General features: G+C 42.5%; 2 protein-coding genes across 2 annotated transcripts in view; one reads left to right on the top strand and one right to left on the bottom strand.

Annotated features, from left to right (window-relative positions):
* The window catches only part of PARD3B (par-3 family cell polarity regulator beta), a 994,526-nt gene that overhangs the window by 514,719 nt on the left and 455,573 nt on the right, over positions 1 to 24,234 (bottom strand). Inside the window, exons 8-10 of the mRNA XM_038749054.1 lie at positions 21,728 to 22,080; positions 20,377 to 20,516; positions 18,044 to 18,172 (exon numbers count right to left, since the gene is read on the bottom strand). Of these exons, the coding sequence (XP_038604982.1) occupies positions 18,044 to 18,172; positions 20,377 to 20,516; positions 21,728 to 22,080 (622 nt within the window). The remainder of the gene's footprint in view (positions 1 to 18,043; positions 18,173 to 20,376; positions 20,517 to 21,727; positions 22,081 to 24,234) is intronic.
* On the top strand, positions 738 to 1,918 carry LOC119930519 (trafficking protein particle complex subunit 1-like). Its single transcript, XM_038748931.1, has 2 exons — positions 738 to 1,098; positions 1,803 to 1,918. The coding sequence occupies exons 1-2, from the start codon at positions 741 to 743 to the stop codon at positions 1,916 to 1,918; spliced, it is 474 nt and encodes a 157-aa protein (XP_038604859.1). The 5' UTR covers positions 738 to 740.

The raw sequence follows: 24,234 nt of genomic DNA, 5'->3' as shown, positions 1-24,234 counted from the left end.
TCAACCTGAGACTAAATTTTCATGTTGGAATCAATAGTTAACCTTATCCAGATATAGAAACACACTGGAGGAAAACTAGAATTAGTGATTCAACCACTTTTTATTTCACCTTTATTCTGCATTCAACTAAATGTAATCACTTGTAATCACCCAAACCCTAACCCTAACCCTAGGGTTAGGGGAATAGGTAAATCACACTACTGCTGCCTAATTTTTAGTACAGTGCTCTGCACACAGTAAGCACTCACTAAATAAGATTGAATGATTGGTTCACAAATCAAGGTATCTTTGAGTGGTTAAGTGTTTAAAACAGCAAATTGAAATTCTTAACTTCCCAACTGAATACTCTATTCTGAATTGGTCTAAACTGTAATCTTTGGTAAATCTTTGGTTTAACTTTGGAATTGTTTACCCACAGTAGAAACCCTCACAAATTAGTTTCAAGTTGGGGCATTATTTCAAATAGCTCTTATTTAGGAATATAATGCCTTGTTAAGGGGAGAGATGAAATGAGAAATGAGGGGGAAAAAGAGTAAAAGGAAAGCAGGGAAGGAAGAGATTGGCAGGCTGTTAGAAGATTCTGGAGCCCATCCACTGAAAATGCCTTTGTTTCTTTTCTGAAAGTTCTTTTTATGCCTTATAGTTCATATCATGAAACTAATCTTGGTGGTCCTATCTTGCCCCACCCTCAGTCTTGATGGTTACCTGGTGGTGCCCCACTGTGGCTCCTGAGGAGGGGGATGACGGTCCACAACCTGTACCTGTTTGACCGGAACGGTGTGTGTCTGCACTACAGCGAGTGGCATCGCAACAAACATGCGGGCATCCCCAAGGAAGAGGAATACAAGCTGATGTATGGGATGCTCTTCTCCATTCGCTCCTTCATCAGTAAGATGTCCCCCCTGGACATGAAGGAGGGGTTCCTGGCCTTCCAAACCAGCCGCTACAAGTTGCATTATTACGAGACGCCCACCGGCCTCAAGGTGGTCATGAACACAGACCTGGGCATGGGCTCCATCCGAGACGTCCTGCACCACATTTACAGTGGGGTCAGTTCCTCCCCCGACCCACCCCCACTGGCCATCCACCAATCACCCAGTCAGTGACATTTATTGAGCGATTACTGTATGCCGAGCACTGGATTAAGCGCTTGGGAGAGGACAGTATAACGGTCGGTAGACATGTTCCCTGCCCACAAGAAGCATACAGGGAAGCAGCGTGGCTCGGTGGAAAGAGCCCGGGCTTTGGAGTCAGAGGTCAGGGGTTCAAATCCCGGCTCCGCCACTTGTCTATTTTATTTTGTTAATACGTTTGGTTTTGTTCTGTGTCTCCCCCTTCTAGACTGTGAGCCCACTGCTGGGTAGGGACTGTCTCTATATGTTGCCAACTTGTACTTCCCAAGTGCTTAGTATGGTGCTCTGCACACAGTAAGCGCTCAATAAATACAATTGATTGATTGATTGATTGGACAGTATCTTTGGCATTTGTTGATGACATTAGTACTGGGTGGGATTCCTTGCTCCGCCTGAACTAAGAAAGTGTTTTCACAGGAGTCCTTGCAAGTGTCTTCAGTCTCCAGAAAGTTGTGATTGAGCTGTTCTGATGGTTTGGATGCTTCTCTCTGTTACAATTTCTGTATCGTTAATGTGGAATTGGATGTACCTGACAACCAGTTTGGCACCCAGCTCTCTGCATGGCTGTAGTGATCTTTAAGTCATTCAGACCCAGAGATGGACAGTGTTACAATCACAGAGACAATGTTTAGAGTCCATGGGCATCCACGATGTTTTCCTTTTATTTAGGCAGGCTAATGTTTGACACATTCAATGAGCTGGAGAATAACACGGCTGTAAGGATTTTCAAACCCGATGACTTTTTACACGTTTCGGAATCACTTTCCAACCACGTGTTGAAATGATCAGCTTGTCAGATTTGGGTGCCCCTGGGATGAGCCTAGCCAGATCCCCCTTCTGGTATTCATCAGTGTTGGAATATAGCAGTATCAGTATCAATATTGGCATTATTTACCGAGTGAGTACTGCGTTCATAGCACTTAACAAGGTGCTTGGGGAGTTTGGTAAAGAGGTAGAGGATGCGATCCCTGTCCTTAAGGAACACAAAATCTAATAGAGGAGTCAGATTTAAATTGATAATGGTAGTAAAACACTTTGGTTTTAAATACAGGACAAGAGTCATTAGTTAGCTGCTTCTGCCTCTGGGCATATTTGAACGGCCTGAAACAAAGGGCTGCCTCCTGTCTCTCTTTCTACTCTAGCCCATACCACTCTCTACTGTCTGAATCGGTTTTCCATAAAAAAGTTCAACCCATGTTTCCCCATTCCACAAAATCCTCCAGTGGTTGCCCACCCACTTCCACATCAAAAAGAAAGTCCCTATCATTGGTTTTAAAGCAGTTACCTTGCCCCCTCTGACCTCACCTTGCTACTCTCCTACAACTACCCAGCCTGCACACATCCCAGACTGAGCCCCTTCCTTCCTCTCCCCCTCATGCCCCTCTCCATCCCCCCCATCTTACCTCCTTCCCTTCCCCCCAGCACCTGTATATATGTATATATGTTTGTACATATTTATTACTCTATTTATTTTACTTGTACATATCTATTCTATTTTATTTTGTTAGTATGTTTGGTTTTGTTCTCTGTCTCCCCCTTTTAGACTGTGAGCCCACTGTTGGGTAGGGACTGTCTCTATATGTTGCCAATTTGTACTTCCCAAGCGCTTAGTACAGTGCTCTGCACATAGTAAGCGCTCAATAAATATGATTGATGATGATGATGATTGCTCCTCTAAGCCAACCTACTCACTGTACCTCAATCTCATCAATCTCACTACCACCCTCTCCCCCTTGTCCTGCCTCTGTCCTGGAACACCCTCCCTCTTCACATCTGCCCCCGCTTCAAAGCTTTATTAAAAGCACATCTCCTCCCAGAGGCCTTCCACAACTAAACCCTCATTTCCTCTTTTCCCACTCCCTTCTGGGTCACTTTTGCACTTGGAAAAGCAACCTTAATTACTCATTCATTCAATCGTATTTATTGCGCACTTACTGTGTGCAGAGCACTCTACTAAGCGCTTGGAAAGTACAAGTTGGCAACATATAGAGACAGTCCCTACCCAACAGTGGGCTCACAGTCTAGAAGGTCTAGAAGGTACAGTCTAGAACAGTCTAGTGTCTACTCCCTCAGCTCCACAGCACTTATGTACACATCCATAATTGATTGATTTAAATCAATGACTATCACCCCCTCTAGACTGTAAGGTCACTGTGGGTAGGGAATGTGTCTACCAACACTGCAGCATGGTGTAGTGGATAGAGCATTGACCTAGAGTCAGAAAGTCATGGGTTCTAATTCTGGCTTTGCCACTTATTCATTCATTTGGATTTACTGAGCGCTTACTGTGTGCAGTGCACTGTACTAAGCACTTGGAAAGTACAATTCAGCAACCAATAGAGACAATCCCTGCCCACAATGGGCTCACAGTCTAGAAGGGGGAAGGCAGAAATCAAAACCAGTAAACAGGCATCAACAGCAACAGGCATCAGAGAAGCAGTGTGGGTCAGTGGAAACAGCATGGGCTTGTGAGTCAGAGGTCATGGGTTCGATTCCCAGCTTGGCCACTTGTCAGCTGTGTGACCTTGGGCAAGCCACTTAATTTCTCTGCGCCTCAGTTACCTCATCTGTAAAATGGGGATTAAGACTGTGAGCCCCACGTAGGACAACCTGCTCACCTTGTATTCCCCCAGTGCTTAGAATGGCACTTTGCACATAGTAACCACTTAACAAATACCATCATTATTATTATTAACAGCATCAATATAAATAAATAGAATTATAGATATAGACACATGTCTGCTGGGTGACCCTGGGCAAGTCACTTCACTTCTCTGGGCCTCAGTTACCTCATCTATAAAATGGGGGTTGAGACTGAGAGTCCCATATGGGACAGGGGCTATGTCCAATCTGATTTGCTTGTATCCACCCCAGTGCTTAGTGCAGGGCCTGGCACAGAGCTTAACAAATACCACTATTATTATTATTATTACTCTCCCAAATGCTTACTGCAGGGCTCTGTACACAGTTAGTGCTCAATATGTACAACTGACTGATTGTCTGATTGCAAATCTAGCCCCAGACAAGAGGTACGGAAGGGGCTTAGCGATATTTCCACTTTTCAAACCCCACTTTCACGTCTTGCAAACAGATATTTTAGTCTCCAATCCCTTGGGACCTCTCCCAGTATAAATTAAGCACTGGAAATAGCCACTCTAACATAAAGCTCTTTATATTCAATCAATCAATCATATTTTATTGAGAGCTTACTGTGTGTAGGGAACTGTACTAAGAGCTAGGGAGAGTGTAAATACAACAGAGTTGGCAGACACATTCCCTGCCCATAAAACATTGCCAGTCTAGAGGGGAAGGGACACATGTCATTCCCTGGTGCCACCAGGAGGTTGTAAAGAGGTCATAGGAATGAAGAAAACAAGAATTCCAGAGAGGCAGCAGCTGTGAGATACAAAGCAGCAACAGAAGGAGGAAGTTGTAGTACAGTCATCTTTCAGGTCGCAGAGGACATTATTGATGGTGGGACTGAGTTCATGTGGTAGAAGTAGTAGTAGAATTTATTGAGCATCAACTTGGTACAATGCACTCTACTACTAATAATAATAACCGTGGTATTTGTTAAGCATTTACTATGAGCCCGGCACTCTTCTAAGCGCTGGGGTAGATACAAGACAATCGGGTTGGACACAGTCCCTGTCCCATATATCAATCAATCAATCAATCATATTTATTGAATGCTTACTGTGTGCAGAGCACTGTACTAAGTGCTTGGGAAGTACAAGTTGGCAACATATAGAGACAGTCCCTACCCAACAGTGGGCTCACAGTCTAAAATGGGGAGACAGAGAACAAAACCAAACATACTAACAAAATAAAATAAATAGAATAGATATGTACAAGTAAAATAAATAAATAGAGTAATAAATATGTACAAACATATACACATATGTATGCATGTTTGTATATATATATGTATATATATGTACTATATATGTATGTATATGTTTGTATACATATATACAAACATGTATATATGGTTCACACTCTTAATCCTCATTTTCCAGATGAGGGAACTGAGGCCCAGAGAAATGAAGTGACTTGCCCAAGGTCACACAGCAGATGAGTGGCAGAGCTGGGATTAGAACCCAGGTCCTTCTGACTCCCAGGGCCGTGCTCTTGACAGTGCTGCTTCTCTAAGCACATGGGAAGTACAAAACACAGAACTGATATCATAGAGGATTAATGTTAATGCGAGAGGTGGACAAAAAAAATTACAAAAAGAGTAATTAAGTGAGTGTGTCAGAGAGAATCTCTTGCACATTTGATCCATCCAAGAGTACATCCTATTTGGCCTTTGGGTGATCATTGTTTAGAAGCAATGGTTAAGATGGGGGAAGCATATCTCATTGTTCAGCAACTAGGTAAGGTAGAATGAAATGACCTGGAGTTTCTGTTGCCTCCTCCAATGCACCCCAAAAAAGGCTCTCCAATACCTCTCTGGTAGCCATGGCAAGAACTCCAAGGAGCTGTTTCTCATCAGCTCATGCTTAGCTTCACATAGAAAACAATGACCTTTGGGTCTGTCAATGAGAATGGAAGCCTCATTTAGGAGGCCTTCCCAGACTGAGCCCCTTCCTTCCTCTCCCCCTCGTCCCCCTCTCCATCCCCCATCTTACCTCCTTCCCTTCCCCACAGCACCTGTATATATGTATATATGTTTGTACATATTCATTACTCTATTTATTTATTTATTTATTTTACTTGTACATATCTATCCTATTTATTTTATTTTGTTAGTATGTTTGGTTTTGTTCTCTGTCTCCCCCTTTTAGACTGTGAGCCCACTGTTGGGTAGGGACTGTCTCTATATGTTGTCAATTTGTACTTCCCAAGCGCTTAGTACAGTGCTCTGCACACAGTAAGCGCTCAATAAATACGATTGATGATGATGATGATGATTCGAGAGTGCCTCTTTCTGGTTCTTTGTCTTTGTTTCCTGACTTTTCATTTTCCCTCTCCAGCCCACATGCTAGGATCATTGGTTTTACCTCCTGCCTCACTTAACTTGGAAAAAAATGGTTTCTTCAGTTATAAAAGGACAAAAGCAGTCAGGGAGATACATGCCAAATTTTCCGAGGTTCCCAAATGAGTCATCCTTTGTCAAGCATGTGTGCAAATTATGTGAGAAATGGGGTTGTATATGACTAATTTTGAAGACAATGAAATTGAGTGTGAAAATGTTTAAGGGTGATTGAGTTGCACCTCAAAAAGCTAAATGAAAGCAAAACAAATCAGGTATTGAGTTGAGCAACTCAGTTGTGCTCAGGATGGCCTCTTGCCAAAATTAGGAGAAAATGGCTCAAACCAGCATGCCTCAATTGTCCTCACTATTTTCACGGGAGTTTTCCACATGCAACTGAATCTCATACAGAAGCGTTGCTAACTCAACCTTTGGAAAATTGGGTCCTTGGTCTTCTAAATGCTCCTAGCCAATTTAAATAATTTGCTCTTGTTAATTCATTCTCACTTGTATAATAAGCCTTAGTCTAATGCAATATTCCCATGCCAAGGTTTAAGAGGGTGGAGAGGGTCTGGTTTTAGTACTTCTAAGGATCTTTAACTTCAAAATATCTAGGGCAGGATATTCAATTCTTTACACTTCTTGTTTCTGTAGTATAGGAATATACTGTACTCCCCTCCTCAAAAATCTCCAGTGGCTACCAATCAACCTATACATCAGGCAAAAACTCTTCACTCTTGGCTTCAAGGCTTTCCATCACCTTGCCCCCTCCTACCTCACCTCCCTTCTTTCCTTCTACAGCCCAGGCCGCACCCTCCGCTCCTCTGCCGCTAACCTCCTCACCGTGCCTCGTTCTCACCTGTCCCACCGTCGACCCCCGGCCCACATCACCCCCCTGGCCTGGAATGCCCTCCTTCCACACATCCGCCAAGCTAGCTCTCTTCCTCCCTTCAAAGCCCTACTGAGAGCTCACCTCCTCCAGGAGGCCTTCCCAGACTGAGCCCCCTCCGTCCTCTCTTCCTCCCCAGCCCCCCCACCCTAACTCCTTCCCCTCCCCACAGCACCTGCATATATGTTTGTACATATTTATTACTCTATTTTATTTGTACATATTTACTATTCTACTTATTTTATTTTGTTAATATGTTTTGTTTTGTTGTATGTCTCTCCCTTCTAGACTGTGAGCCCGCTGTTGGGTAGGGACCATCTCTATATGTTGCCAACTTGTACTTCCCAAGCGCTTAGTACAGTGCTCTGCACATAGTAAGTGCCCAATAAATACGATTGAATGAATGAATGAATATAGGAAGAACGCACGGTATAAATATTTCTGGGGTCACTACTGGACAGTGGCTCAATTATTTCTTGAAATTTTTAGTTCAATTAAGTAGCCTCATAAAATATCAGGCTTAATTTTCTTGTTAATCCTAAGGATATAGTAAAATTTGACCTAAGCCTATAAAATGGACAACAGTGCAAATTTCAGATCATTGAGGTTCTGGATAGGAGGGGCAGATAATAATTGTGTTTTGTGGATTTGGGTCATGATAACATTTGGGCTTGGAGCCGACATCACATTGTTCTAAAATGAATTCTGAGCCATTGGGCAGAGATACTCCAAGGAACAGAGACCTTTTAGTGATTTGTCGATGTGGAAAAATGCAGTGATTTCCACAGCCTTTTCTCCTGGAATTCACATACCCACTCAGTACTGCTCTTTTCCTACTGACCACCTCAAACTCATTATTACCATGTCCCTACCCTGCCTTTCCTGTAAGAATCTCCTTGTTCAATATCGTCCTCCCTTTTACTAACTCTTTTATCTAGTCCCAACTTCTTACAGATCAACCAAAGAACCTAATCCCATCTGAAAGAGGTGAAACCAAGGAAAGAAATAAACCTGAAATTACATGGATGTTCTGCTACAGTGTTGGAGGGGCGAAAAAGTTTGAGAATCAATGGTGTTTCCTGTTCTTTAAAATTTCAATGAGGCATGTATTTAGCATGATACATTGTTTCATTACACTGACTTCCAAAAGTTTTACCAATGGTTCCCCTAAATCTCTGTAGTTGCAGTTTAACTCCATTATTATTGCTCTGTACTCAGTAGCAATGATAAACACATGGTTATTATTGGGAGGCCTGTATATCTTCAAATATTTGTAAAACCTTTGCAGATGTGAGCAAAAATAATCATTTGGGTTTCCTTGGCAAATGAGATGTGGATACAAATCAGCTTGATTTGGCTTGATTGATTGTACTGCTTCCTCAACTCTGTACCATAATGAAAAATCTGAAGGGCCAAGGTTAACTGGAACTCTACTAGCATTATTATATGTGTCTACCGTACTATGCTCGGAAAGGTCTCAGGGTTAGTCTAGCTACATATGGTGACGTGTGGTGGAGTGAATCAATAAATTGATGAAATTTATTGAGTGCTTACTTTGTACATGGCACTGTACTAGGTACTTGGAAGAGTACAGTCCAATAGAGTTGGTAAATATGATCCCTGCCCACAAGCTGCTTACAGTCTAAAGTGCGAGACAGATAGTAAAATAGATTAGAGATAGGGGAAATAGTAGAGTATGTGTACATATGTGCTGTGGGAACTTAAAGGGCTTAGTACAGTGCTTTGCACACAGTAAGCGCTCAATAAATAGGCTAAATGAATGAATGGGTAGGTTGAGAATCAAACTGCTTAAAGGGTACAGGCCCAAGTACCAAGGCAATGCAGGTGGGGAGGGGGTTACGGTGGAGAAATGAGAGGTTAGGGAGAGGAGGAGGAGGAGATGTAATTTTAATAGGGTTTTGAAGATAGGGGGACTGCTCTATGCTAAAATCAATCCAAATATCTGCTGGTGAATAACAAGCAGGGAGGGCAGGACAAATCTTTCAAAACAGGGTGAAGCCGAACTCAATGCATATGCCATATGTATGGACTGCTAGGAGCCTGCACAAGCACAGCTGAGAAGCACCGTGGTCTAGTGGAAAGAGGACAGGGCTGGGAGTCACAGGACCTGGGTTCTAATCCTGACTCTTCTCCTTGCTTGCAGGGTGACCTTGGGTAAGTCACTTTACTTCTCCGTGCCTCATTTCTCCTGTTATCTGTCTTACCTAGAATGGAAGGCTCATGAGGGACAGGGACTGTGGCCAAACTAATTAACTTGACACTATCCCAGGGCTTACAACAGTGTCGGACACATAGAAAGCCCTTACTACCATAAAAAGGTTGCTGGAAGTGGCAAATAAACTGTGAGGTAGAGGATGATTTTTATATACTCTTTTATATATATATTTTTATATATATTTTTATGTTGCCAACTTGTACTTCCCAAGAGCTTAGTTCAGTGCTCTGCACACAGTAAGTGCTTAATAAGTACGATTGAATGAATGAATGACTATACTCCGTACTCTGATCTTGCCTTCCTCTAACCCCTTGGTCACACTGTTCCCAGGCCCTGGAACTCCTTTTCCCCTTTATCTGCCAGTACTCAGAGAAGCAGCGTGGCCCAATGGAAAGAGCACAGGCTTTGGAGTTAGAGGTCATGGGTTCAAATTCCGGTTCTGCCAACTGTCAGCTGTGTGACTTTGGTCAAGTCACTTAACTTCTCTAGGCCTCAGTTACCTCATCTGTAAAATGGGGATTAAAACTGTAAGCCCCACGTGGGACAACCTGACCACCTTGTAACCTCCCCAACGCTTAGAACAATGCTTTGCACCTAGTAAGCACTTAATATTATTATTATTATTATTATTCTTATTATTATTACTCTGCCCTCCCACCTCCATAGCCCTCCATAATTCATTGAATCGTATTTATTGAGCACTTACTGTGTGCAGAGAACTGTACTAATTCCCACCTCCTCAGCATCTTGTGTCTTAGCATTCATTCATTCACAATCATATTTACTGAACGTTTACTGTGTGCAAATCACTGTACTAAGTGCTTGGGAGAGTACAATATAATAACAGACACAAGCAATCCTTCCGTCACCTCTTGCATTTACGTATGTACCTATTTATAATAATAATAATTATGATACTTGTTAAGCACTTACCATGTGCCAAGTACGATTCTAAGCGCTGGGGTAGATACAAGCTAGTCAGGTTGGACACAGTCCCAATCCCACATGGGGCTCACACTCTTAGTCCCCATTTTTTAGATGAGGGAACTGAGGCCCAGAGAAGTGAAGTGACTTACCCAAGGTCACACAGCAGACATGTGGTGGAACCGGGATTAGAACCCTTGACTGTTTGATTCCCAGGACAGTGACCAGCTACTAAGCCACACTGCTTCTAATTTATGCCCATTCTAAGCAGCTGTATAAATATGCACATATGATTGAACATTCAATTTGATTTAGTTTCCACTGTTTGTAAATATTTTTACATTTGTCTCACTTTTTTGAAAATAGTATTTGTTAAGTGCTTACTATATATTGAACGCACTCGGGTAGGTACAAGTTAATTAAGTCAGACACAGTCCCTGTCCCACATGGGGCTCACAGTCTAAGTAGGTGGGAGAACAGGTAACCCCACTTTACAGCTGAGGAAAGTGAGGCACCGAGAAGTGAAGTGATTTGCCCAAGGTCACACAGCAAGCAATTGGCAGAGCCAGGATCAGAATCCAGGTCCTTCTGGCTCCCAGGCCTGTGCTCTCTCCAGTAGGACATGCTGCTTCTCATTTTTTAGAGAGTAGCTTCCTGTGGGCAAGAAACGTATCCAGTTTTTCTGTTGTAGATCTCAAGCATTTAGTATAATGCATGACACTTAATAATGGTATTTATTTATTCCTTCTACCTGTCCTGTATAGGGATTTTTTTAAGTCCCACCTGTGTGGATCAGAGCATGCTACTGATAGCATCACCTTCCAAATCAAAACAACTGTGATATATGACATTAATTATATCCACATAAGCATGAAACAAGAAAACACCATGCCTACGCAGTGCCTTTCTTCGAGCATTTTTTCAATCTAAGAGATTAGACCCCCCAAAATTATCTAATCACCCAAGACGCTTCCACTTCCAAGATCTATTTATTTTCTGGCCTTGATATTGCTATTTTATTTGTTGATACGGATGCTTGTTTTTGTTTGTTTTCCACTGTTATGGTTGTATATATCTGCCCATCCTCACCTAGAATGTGAACCCCATCCCACTATGCCTAATAATAATAATAATAATAATAATAATAATGGCATTTATTAAGCGCTTACTATGTGCAAAGCACTGTTCTAAGTGCTGGGGAGGTTACAAGGTAATCAGGTTGCCCCACGGGGGGCTCACAGTCTTAATTCCCATTTTACAGATGAGGTAAGTGAGGCCCAGAGAAGTTAAGTGACTTGCCCAAAGTCACACAGCTGACAATCGGCGGAGCGGGGATTTGAACCCATGAATACATTACATCAGTATCAACCATGGTCTGCTGTGTGACCTTGGGCAAGTCATTTCACTTCTTGGGCCTGTTACCTCATCTGTAAAATGGGGATTATGACCATGAGCCCCATAGGGGACAGGGACTGTGTCCATCCCGACTTGCTTATATCCACCCCAGTGTTTAGTACAGTGCCTGGCACATAATAAATGCTTAACAAATACCATTATTATTATTACTGTTATTATTGTTGGTACATAGTAAGCACTTATCAAATACCATTCATTCATTGAATCATATTTATTGAGCGCTTACTATGTGCAGAGCAGGGGCAATTCTGTCAAATCTAGCTGAAAGAAAATGGTATTTTTTGTATTATTAACATCTGTTTTTCTAAGTCTTTATATTGGAACTGGGAAAACAGGAGAGAGTTCATAGAAGATATTAGAGAAGGGGAAGAGATGGAAAGGGAACGGGTCTACCGACTTAGTTACATAGTACTCTCCCAAGTGCTTAGTACGTTGCACTGCACACAGTGTTCAATAAATATGACTGATAGATTTACAAGAGAAAGGGATAGAAGAAAAAGTAGAAAGGAAGAAGGGGTGGGAGGAGGGGAAGAGTAGTTCATGAAGGAAGAGGATGATGTACATCAGAAAAGAAGTGCTTACTGACTGGCTGTGAACTCTATGTTTTTCTTTTAATAAATGGCTGCGGCTTGGAAGGCTCTGAGTTAGGAAATATTGGTTAGAGTGGTTGAATGTAGCAGTAAATACCGCTGATTCAGAATGCAACTGGCACTCTTGCAGTTAAGTGAGCCACTGCCCGGGTATCATTCTTTCACGGCAAATGTAATCTTCCTAAGTGATGGTCAAATCAGCATGACAAATGTGGGGAGCTTTTGGATCTCAATAACGCTAGGCAGGAGCAACTTGCTATTTTGGAATATACGTGATCCTTCTTGCAGGCACGCTTGGCAGGTAGAAATTATAAATACATTTGAAATTCCCACAGCTTGTTGTTCGCACAGGGGGATTCTGTAAGTTTCAGGATAGTTTTAAGGTGGGGCAGCAGGACAGAAAGTAGAATATTAGGGAGAAAAGGGTTAATAAAAGCACGGCTGATTATTTCATATTTTGTATGCCGAAAGAAAAGTAAAACAAGCATATGCCAGACATAAAGCCCTCTCATGCAAGGGGACCATAGAAAACTCCAGTTTTGCTTTTAAAAATAACAAGATAGAGAAGGAGTGATAGGAACTTGTTTCATTTTTAAATGAAGGAAACGGACTGGATTAAAGCTTCAGATTACAGGGAAACCTTTACAGATACAGAAGGTAGAAATGAAATATTGGGTCATCTCCTTCACAGAGCAGAGAGATTCACTAATGTGGTAGTTTAGATGCTAAAATACATCAATTCCAGCAAATCCAAACACCTTTCTCCAGCTACCCATTACATAAATATTCCCTAAAAGACTACATTTGCTATTACTCCTTTAGATAAATTTTCTGAAAAGATGAAGGCTGAAAGGAGACATGATTGAAGTCCACAAGATGATGACTGCTGGAGAGAGGTCGAACAGAGAATTTTTCTTCGCTCATCTAATCCGACAACAGAATGGGAAAGCGCCCACTCACAGGTGACAGATGAAAAAGCAGAAATAAAAGAAAACTCTTCTTGACAGGGGGTGGGATGAACAAGTAATTTAATATTACAGGGAATTGTGCAGAATAAAAACTATCAGTAGATTGAAGAGGATCTTCTTTAATCTCACAGACGAGTGGTCTTACTGGCTTAATTCATTCATTCAATTGGATTTATTGTGCACTTACTGTGTGCAGAGCACTGTACTAAGCTCTTGCACTGTACTAGTGCTTTGCACATAGTAAATGCTTAACAAATGCCATTATTATTATTATTATTATTATTATTATTATTATCATCATTATTACTAAGTGCTTAAGGGGAAAACAAGAAATGTCACTAGAAGATAAGAGATGTCAGGTGGAACATCCTCAAACATTTTTTGCACTATCAGAGACAGGCTGGTAGGCCGGGTGGGCGATTGAACTGACCCAATAATGCCATTTTTATGTTTTCTTTGGGATTTTGTGAAAGCCACTGCTGAAACAGGTTGGCATGCTAAGAACCTTTGGAAACACGCAAAGAGGAGCAATATAATTATTTTTAATTCATCTGGGATGCTTTCTAAAGTGATCCACCCTTAATGGAAAGAGAGTTGGTTTAATATGCTGTAAGATGGTCAGCCAATTGCTCAAGTGAAAAGGAAAGGAGGGAAAATATATTGGTTCAGCACACTTCACTGTGACTCCGGGTCACAAAAAATGTACAGGAAATGGAGACTAACAGCTGCAGAATGACAGAGGGTCACTTCAGAGAGACAAACCTCGACTAGAGCTTCCTGTAGGACTGTTAGCAGTATATTCGCTGGGCCACAGTGGCGATATTCTACCAGAAGCTAGATGTAACAAGGAAATAAGGATTAATCAGTGACAGAAAACCTGCACTGCATGGAACCTAGATTAGGAGGCAGTGGCATTCTGAGAGCAAAAATCAACGGAAAAGCAAGGGTTGATACAAGCGAAAGGGCAGATTCTTGTAGCAGGAAAACAATAAATGCAGTTCATTTTCTTCTAAGGAGATACAGAGACAAAAGCAGGAAGCACTGCTCTTCTTTCACCCTGCCATGCTCTCCTTAGAAGGCCAAATATGCACATCAATCATGATAAGGGAGATGAGACCAAAGTGATACTTTTTTTTCTGACAGGAAGTAAGAGGATGAGTCATATAGCATCACATTCATTAATAAACCTTTTCAAATGGTCTGTGTGTGGCCATGGAGAGAGTGCTTTACATATAAAGGTATGCTAAATGTGACACCCCACCACCACCCCCAACCCCCTGCACTTTAAGCAATTCTCTTATGGTACTCATTCATTAGTACAAAGAGGGGGACTTCGGGCTAGAGACAATGGCATTATTCCATTTTCCTGCACAATAAGACCCTCAGGTACACATAGCATCTTTTGTCCAATTGGAAATCTTTGATTAGGTGGTACTGTGATTTTTAAAAGCCACCCACAACGGAGTAGTTTCTGCTAGTTCTGCGACAGCAGTGCTATCACGATATGATTTGGATAAAAAGCAACACAAGTTTGTTCTGGAATAACATGATCAAAGCAGCGGCAAAAAAGAGGAAGAAGGAACCATCTACACGTGCTCGGGGCACCTGAGTTCTGGTTTCCCAGGCTCTGCTTCAGCCTTACCATATTGAATTGCATGATGCTTTCTATTTCTTGGTGTTTTACCTACTTCACAGTACTTAATACAGTAAATTGACAAGAATTATGGGCAAGGATCGTCTCTACCAACTAATAATAATAATAATAACAATTATGGTACTAGCTAAATGCTTCCCATGTGCCAAGCATTGTTCTAAGTGCTGAGGTAGATATAAGCTAATCAGGTTAGATACAGTCCTTAGGGCCACAGAGTGCCCCACATGAGGCTCACACTCTTAATCCCCATTTTACAGATGAGGTAACTGAGGCACAGAGAGGTGAAGTGACTTACCCAAGGTCACTCAGCAGACATGTGGTGGAGACAGGATTAGAACCAAGGTCCTTCTGACTCCCCCTCTCAGGGTCGCACCTGGAGAGTTTCCAGTACTCAGCTACGGGAGGGAGAGTCAAGCAGAAGCATATCCATTCCATTCCCAGCTAGGGCAGTGGCTAGCGAATGGAAGGCAATCTGCTACTAATCAAAACTCACCCTTGCTGGACAGCGGCGGCAGGGGAGAGAGTTGAGGGCGGAGACATGAGTTTACTGCACGGAAAAAGGCAATGGTAAACCACTCCCGGATTTTTACCAAGAAAACTCTACGGATACACTACCAGAACGATTGCAAATGAAGAGTGGGACATTCTGGGAGAGATGTGTCCATGGTGTTGCTATGGGATGGAAACGACTTGACGACATAAGACAAGACCTTCTGATTCATAGGCCATGCTCTAGGCACTAGGCCATTTTGCTTCTTATACTCTGTTGTATTGTACTTTCCCAAGCACTTAGCACAATACTCTACTCACAGTAAGTGCTCAATAAGTACCATAGATCGCTTGCCAGTAGTGGACATAAAAAACAGAGGAAATTTACATAGAAAAATATCATTCAAGGTGACACCTTCAAACCATCTACCCCCTAAACAATTGATTCTCAATGAATCAATGTTACTATAATGACACTATCACATACATAGCATGGTATTCTTCAAAAAAACAACCCTTATGTTATAGGAAAGACCCCGTTCAGTCCAGGCTTTGAAATCCTGTATGCTGAGGGAATAGGAGAGTCCAGTTAACTTAAAAAATTGCCAAGCTGTATCGTGGGGAACCACTCCCATGGAGGGACTTTGCAGAGGCTTTAGCAAGAGGTGTAAGATTAGGCATAAACTACTAAATACAGGAAGCAGCAATGCTTGTGGAAAGAGCAGGGGTCTGAGACTCAGAGGACTTCAGTACTAATCCCAGCTCTGTCATCTGCCAGTTGCGTGACCTTGGGCATGTCACAACATCTCAGTGACTTACATTTCTTCTTTGTAAATTGGGGACTACACATCTGTTCTCTCTCCTACTCCCAATCACTTTGTACTGTGTTCTGCAGACAGTAAGCACTCAATAAATACCACTGATTGATGGATAGATTAACCCTACTTAGACTAAGAGCCCAGTGAGGGGCAGGGTGAGAAAGCTGGCATTTAGAGGAGTGAAATGAAAAAGCTGGATTGTAATAGGAAATCAGTGAGGTAAAATAGAAGGGGGAAAGTTGATTAAGTGTTTTAAAGCTGATGGCACAGAATTCCAATTTGATGTGGACATGAATGAGCAACCATTGGAGGTTCTTGAGGAGTGGAAATGATGTGGACTGAATGTTTTCTAGAAAAATGCTCTGGGCAGCAGAGTAATGTAAGGACTGGAATGGAGACAGAAGGCAGGGAGGTCAGCAAAGAGACTGAGGCAGTAGTTAGGATGGGATAGGAGAAGTGCTTGGATCAGCATAGGATCACTTTGGATGGAGAGGAAAGTCTGGATTTCAGCAGCGTTGTGAAAGGAGAACTGATAGAATTTGGTGACAGAGTGAATATGGGGGTTAACTAAGAGAGATGAGAGGGGGGATAATGTCGAGGTTACAGGTTTGAGAGGGAGGATAATGGTGCTGTCTACAGTGATACGAATGACAGAGGGAGGACAGGGTTTGGGTGGAAAGATGAGGAGTTCTGTTTTAGACCCGTTAAAAGTTTGATGTGTCCATGCGACATTCAAATAGCAGGGAATGTGTCTACCAACTCTATCGTATTAATCTCTCTTCAGTACTTAATACGGTGCTTTGCACACAGTAAGCACTCAGTACATACCATGGACTGGTTGAGATGTCCTGAAGAGAGGAGGAAATGCAAGACTACAGAGAAGAAGAGAGGTTAGGTCTGGAGAGGTAGATTTGGAAATCATCAGCCTAGGGTTGGTAGTCGAAGCCATGAGAGTGAGTGAGTTCTCAAAGGGAGTGGGTGTAGAAGCAGTGTGGCTCAGTGGAGAAGAGCCCGGGCTTTGGAGTCAGAGGTCATGGGTTCAAATCCCGGCTCCGCCAAATGTCAGCTGTGTGACTTTGGGCAAATCACTTAACTTCTCTGAGTCTCAGTTCCCTCATCTGTAAAATGGGGATGAAGACTGTGAGCCCCCTGTGGGACAACCTGATCACCTTGTAACCTCCCCAGGGCTTAGAACAGTGCTTTGCACATAGTAAGCGCTTAATAAATGCCATTATTATTATTATTATTATTAGATGGAGACAAGGAGGGGACCCAGAAGTGAACCTTGGGGGACTCCGACAGTTAGAGGGTGGGAGGCATAAGAAGAGCTTGTGAGAGACTGAGAAGCAGCCACAGAGCCAGGAGGAGAGCCAGGAGAGGGGAGTGAAGTCAGTGAAGCCAGGACTGGAGAAGTCAAACGGATTCTGATCATTGCAAACTCCTGCGCAGTGGAGAAGTTCCTTACAAGGGATTGATTGATTGATTGATCGATTGTTTAACTGATCAGCCAAGACTACAATGTTGGTTACTTTTTAGTCACTAAGCTATGGTAAAACAAAGCTTTCACTGGATACTGTTCATAAGAACCTCCTATTAGATGGGTAATCTGCCTTTCATTTTCACTGTTATTTTTGTCACATACTCTCGAAGTTTTAAAGAAAGCCAGAAATGAAAAGAATGAATAATTTATCTTCAGTCAGAATCTTATAGTTGTGTGATTCATTTAATGGATTCCCTAGCGGGCTCTGTTTATGATGTCACTTCTGGGATAAAATCAAATTGCATCCAATTCTGTTATATAAATGGTGAAATTAAATATAAAATTATTTTTTTTTCCAGCCCAATCCTTTATCAAGGGTATTTCCCTGGGTTTTAGGCTGACCTAAGTTAACCGAGCATTTTGACGTTAATGTCCTAGTTATACATTCATACATTAAGCTCTAAACCTTACCAGTTCTCGAGGCAGAAAGGATTCTTCTTGTCGGGCAATAACCAGAGAGACGGTCTCCCCCTGCTTGGTGCTCCTCAACATGGCCACTAGCTCTTCCTGAGTCTTCCCCATGATGTCTCTGCCATTCACCTAGAATGGAAGTCACATTTAAAGCATTCTCAATCCTCTGACCATTCTATGCTTTACGAAAGATCAGTGTACACAACAAGGGTAGTGACTTTGGGGCTATTGTAGGCACCGCAGGGCCCCAGCCACTTGGGGCCCATACAAAAGAAGTAAAAGGTCCAATTTCTGCTCTCACTCTAGAGGCATGGCCTAGCCCTATTTGCTTGTATCCACCCCAGCGTTTAGTACAGTGCCTGGCACATAATAATAATAATGATAAAGATGGCATTTGTTAAGCACTTACTATGTGAAAAGCACTGTTCTAAGCACTGGGGAGGATACAAGGTGATCAGGTTGACCCACGTGGGGCTCGCAGTCTTAATCCCCAATTTACAGATGAGGTAACTGAGGCACAGAGAAGTTAAGTGACTTGCCCACAGTCACACAGCTGACAAGTGGCGGAGTCAGGATTAGAACCCATGACCTCTGACTCCCGAGCCCATGCTCTTTCCACTGAGCCACGCTGGTAAGCGCTTAACAAATACTATAATAATAATTATTATTATTAGTGGATAGAGCATGGGCTTGGCAGTCAGAAGGTCATGGGTTCTTATCCTGGCTCTGCCACTTGTCTGCTGTGTGACCTTAGGCAAATCACTTCATTTCTCTGGGCCTCAGTTACCTCATCTAGTAAAATGGGAATCCAGATTGTGAGTCCACGTGGGATAGGGACTGTGTCCAACCCGACTGGCTTGTATCTACCCCAGTGCATAGTACAGTGCGAGGCACATGTAAGTGCTTAACAAATATTATCATTATTATTATTATGGGGAAAACTATGTAATGTGGCCTAATGCAAAGAGGCTGAGACCAGGAGTCAGGAGATTGGGTTAGAATTCCTGATCTTCCATTTGGCCAATCTGTGACCTTGGCAAACTCCATTAATCTTTGTAGGCCTCATATGTGAAATGGTATAAAAAGGGATCGTGAGCCCTATGTGTGATGTGGACTGTGTCTGATCGCATAACCTTGTATCTATCCCAGTGCTAAGCACTTAATAAATGCCATAATTATTTTGTAATTTCTTGCTCAGTAGCCAAATATTGCCTTAGTGGATAGAGCACGGGCCTTAAGCGCTTAGTACAGTGCTCTACACACAGTAAGCATTTAATGAATATGATTGAATGAATATGACTGAATGAATCTGGGTTCTAATCCCATTTCCACCACATGTCTGCTTTGTGACCTTGGGTAAGTCACTTCACTTTATTAGGCCTGTTACCTCATCTATAAAATGGGGATTAAGAGTGTGAGCTCCATGTGGGACACAGACTACGTCCAACCTGATTAGCTTGTACCTACCCCAGTACTTAGAACAGTACTTGGCACATAGTAAGCGCTTAACAAGTACCATAATTGCTACTATTATTATAATCACAGTTCAGAGTTGAAAAAGAGACACACTAGGCAGAAGTGAATTTATAAATTCAATATTGCTGAGGCGATTGAGGTGATGACAAGTCTAGGAAGAAGGGATTGATCAGGTAATGCCAATTAGTGGAATTCATCATTGTGTGCTGGGAGGAGGCCGGGCGGCGGGGGAATTGAAGGAAAGAAGGAAGGGGTTTGTTGAAGTTGAAGGGATCTGGAAGTTTGTATCCATTAAACACGACCCAAGAGTTGACAGGATTTAGGAGACAGGCTAAATACAGGAGGTAAACGGCAGAATTCCACTTCTCCAGAAGATGGTCTGCTTCTGGCCTCGACTGGGGTATGGGTCCCAGATGGGAAGGGCCAAGTACTGGAACACCCTTAACAGAATTCCCAGGTGTTCCAAGACCAACAGCGGGATTTAGCTTAACTCCAACTCACATCCAGGGTGGTTCCTAATATTCAAGCCCCTAATCCTGCCAGAAAAGTCAATTAATCTAGATTAGTCTCACTAGGCCAGGAGAAACCAAGTTTGGGCTGAATCCTCGGAAAATGACCACTCCTCTAGTCCTCTCCAGTCTAGAGCCATATCCTCCAATGGAAGGCGGGACCTAGATCAACCTTCAGGGGACAAGGTAAATTTCTCTGAGACATTTTTCTTGCTGTGGACTTCAGAAATTTCTCTGAAAACACGTTTTCACTGTTTTCCAAGCTCCAGTCTCATTTACTTAGGACTTTTGAAACACTACTTTAAAATGCATTTTACTTAGTTGAAGGAAGTAGTAACCACTTCTGACCTCCAATATTCTATCCCCTGATTGCAGGCGTCCATCTTTTATTGCTGCTCCTTTAGGTAAAATGTTTTTCACAAAAATGGGGCCAGGGCCATGTACTGAGGATTCTCTTGTAACCACAGTGAAACCAAGCCCCTCGGGACCTGAGGAGGAAAACACATGGTTAATTTGGATACAAGTACTCTTTGCAGTTCTAAAAAGGACAGAACTAAAATAATAATTATGTACTTGATCTTTGATCCCAGGAAGTAAATTACTTTCTGGGAGTAAGCTGTACACTTTTTCCAGATGTCCTCAATTCTTTCCGCGCACCATGTTGTGCAAGTAATTATCTGACACGGATACCCTGAAACAATGCCACACTCCAGATAATCAAAAGTATTTACTGAGTGCTGTTTAAAGATCATTCTACTAGGTAATTGGGAGAGTACACAGAGTCGGTAGTCAGGTGTCCTGTCTACAAACAGCTTACAGTCTTGAAGACTATTATAGAGTCAGTAGGCGGTTCATTCTTAAATTGCAGGTTGGGTAATTAAAGGATGAGTGACATCTGAAGGCTTTCAACTTGTGGGATGCGACTGTATTTGCAACTACCACAGAGAAGCAGCTTGGCATAGTGGAAAGAGCACGGGCTTGGGAGTCAGAGGTCGTGGGTTCTAATCCCAGCTCCACCACTTGTCAGCTGTGTGACTTTGGGCAAGTCACTTAACTTCTCTGTGCCTCAGATACCTCATCTGTAAAATGAGGATTAAGACTGTGAGCCCCACATGGGATAACCTGATAACCTTGTATCTCCCAGAGCACTTAGAACAAATGGTAAGCACTTAACAAATGCCATCATCATCATCTACCATCTCTATTATATTGTATTTTCCCAAGGACTTGGCACAGTGCTCTGCACACAGTTCATTCATTCAAATTTATTGAGTGCTTAGTATGTGCAAAACACTGTACTTAGCACTTGGGAGAATCAAACAGACACATCCCTGCCCACAAGAGCTCACAATGATTTATTCTTTAGATCCAGAAATATCTACTAAGGCAGTATGTGGTTTGATTTCTTAAGTTTAAATTATCAACCTCTCCCAGGTTTTTTGTAAATTTTTTTCACCCTTTCCCAAGATCTATACATTGCTTTCTCACAAGAAAAACACATGATAGTTTACCCAGGCACACTGTCAAAAAGGGGAAGGGGAAGAAATCTCACTGGTAAAAGTTTACGGAAATTTAACTTAGTCAAGAAGCACTTTTTTCCACTCCCCATTTCGTCTGCCAGCAAATGGCGTTCAAGTTATCTTCCCTAGATATGGAAATGAAATAAAAAACACTAACCATAGTTTTGAAACATAATTACCTTTCTTAAGGTCGATCTTAATTTTCTTTGCATTCTTCCTGCTTCTAAGCCCCATCAGAGGAGAAAGTGATGGGGAAGGGGGCTTTCTCTCCACTCTTGGGACTCTAGGGCTCTTGGTTTGCTGCAGGGAGGTTGAGGAAACAGTCTCCATGTTGCTCATTCCACTCAGATCTGCCATCCTCCCCGCCGGCTGGACGGGAGGTGACATCACAGTTTTTGAAATGCCGTTATCGTTAACGAATATGCAAAGGGGACCGATGACAGATTTTTCATACTGTTCCCGGTTTTGCGAGGGAAGCACTTGCAGAAGCACATTTGGGGCTTTCATGGCCCTCCGGAAGACATCTTGAGCCCTTGAAAGAAAGCCGTGAGATAGCTGTAACGTACGCAGGAATAGTCAAATAGATGTTAAGCAAGTTGCAGTTCAGCCTGCTAGAAAAGACATTCTCGACCCTCCTAAAACTTCTGATACCAGGAACTTGCCCTTCTCCTATAATAATAATAATGATGACATTGGTTAAGCGCTGACTATGTGCCAAGCACTGTTCTAAGCGCCGGGGTACATACAAAGTAACGAGGTTGTCCCACGTGGGGCTCACAGTCTTACTCCCCATTTTACAGATGAGGGAACTGAGACACAGAGAAGTTAAGCGACTTGACCAAAGTCACACAACTGGCAAGTGGCAGAGCCGGGATTAGAACCCATGACCTCTGACTTCCAAACCCGGGATCTTTCCCCTAAGCCATGCTGCTTCTCAGCTCCCCAGGTCCACAGCCTTCTGGATCCCCTGGTAGGCTCTAGGCCTTCTCGGTGCCACTGCAATTCAGTAGGTCAGAGCTGTTTTTTCTCAGGCTTGGCAGTTGTGCCAGTCTCCTCACAGCCAACAGTATCACTAGCCCTCCTTCATTCATTCATTCAATCATATTTATTGAGTGCTTACTGTGTGCAGAGCACTATACTAAGCGCTTGGAAAGTACCTTGCCTTTCCTCCCTCCAGCTCCCCTGGACAAGCTCCCTCATTCATTAATTCATTCATTCAATCATATTTATTGAGTGCTTACTGTGTGCAGAACACTGTACTAAGTGCTTGAGAAATACAACTCAGCAGCATATAGAGACGGTCCCTACCCAACAACGGGCTCACACTCTAGAACGGGGAGACAGACAACAAGACAAAACATGTAGTGAGCCCACTGTTGGGTAGGGACCGTTTCTATATATTGTCAACTTATACTTCCCAGTGCTTTGCACACAGTAAGCGCTCAATAAATACGATTGAATGAATGAATGAATGTAGGCAGACTGTAAGCTCATTGTGGGCAAGGAATGTGTCTGTAAGCAGTATGGCGTATAGTGGATAGAGTCCGGGCCTGGGAGTTAAAAGGTCATGGGCTCTAATCCTGCTGCCATCTGTCTGCTGTGTGACTTTGGGCAAGCCACTTAACTTCTCTGGACCTCAGTTACCTGATCTGGAAAATGGGGATCGAAACTGTGAGCCTATGTGGGGCAGTGACTGTATCCAACCCAATTTGCTTGTATACACCCCATGCTTAACATATACCATTATTATTATTGTTCTACTGTACTCTCCCAAGCATTTGGTACAGTAATAATAATGATGATGGCATTTATTAAGCTCTTATTTTGTGCAAAGCACTGGTCAGCACTCTGCACCCAGTAAGTGCTCAATAAATATGATTGACTGACAGACAACTCTCTCCGATCCTGAGATTTCCACCACTACACCCTCCCCATCCTGCCCTCATCACTAGGCTAGGGGATTGGATTAGTTCATTTTAAAAAAAAGCAACATCAGTAAATTTAGAAATAAATTCAATGGTATTTGTTGAAGTGCTTATGATTTGCCAAGCACTGGGGTAGACACAAACTGGAGTTTGGAATTGCTCAAGTTCTGCTATAATGAGGGGTATTTTCAGGTGTACTGCAATCTTCCAAGATTTTTTTTTTTCTGAACAACAACTTCTGGCCTACCCTGAAAGTGTTAAATATTCCTGATTAGCATTTATGAGTTACACATGTAATACCACTGCTTCCCTGTCACTTTTCAAAGGCATGGTCCCACCTCTAGAGAAGGAAATGCTCAGGTCATTCCAGAACCTGTAGCCTCTGGTTATACTTGCAAATTACAAAGCTTTTTAACCTCTAAAAGTGGCTCACCCTGGAATAGTTAACATCCCTGAAAAGATGGTCTCATAATAGAGGAGGAAGATTAATGCTGACATTAAATTAAAACCCCCTCAATTTTTTCTTACAAATACCAATTTTTTTTACTAATATGGCTAATTTAGGATTGATCTTCAACCTACTAGTGAAAGGTGAATTGGAAAATAAACCAGTTTAATAGACTTTCACCCAAAGATACAGTTCCAGAGAACTATGCATTCAGCCTGCTGTCTATTTATCACTGAAACCCTGACAAATCTCATTGCAGATTTTGAAAATAAAGGGACTGCTGACACCCAGTAAGTTAATTCAATGGATTTAG

This window comes from Tachyglossus aculeatus, chromosome 7, assembly GCF_015852505.1.
Source record: "Tachyglossus aculeatus isolate mTacAcu1 chromosome 7, mTacAcu1.pri, whole genome shotgun sequence".
Classification (NCBI taxonomy): domain Eukaryota; kingdom Metazoa; phylum Chordata; class Mammalia; order Monotremata; family Tachyglossidae; genus Tachyglossus; species Tachyglossus aculeatus.
This window is presented reverse-complemented; position numbering and strand designations above follow the sequence as displayed.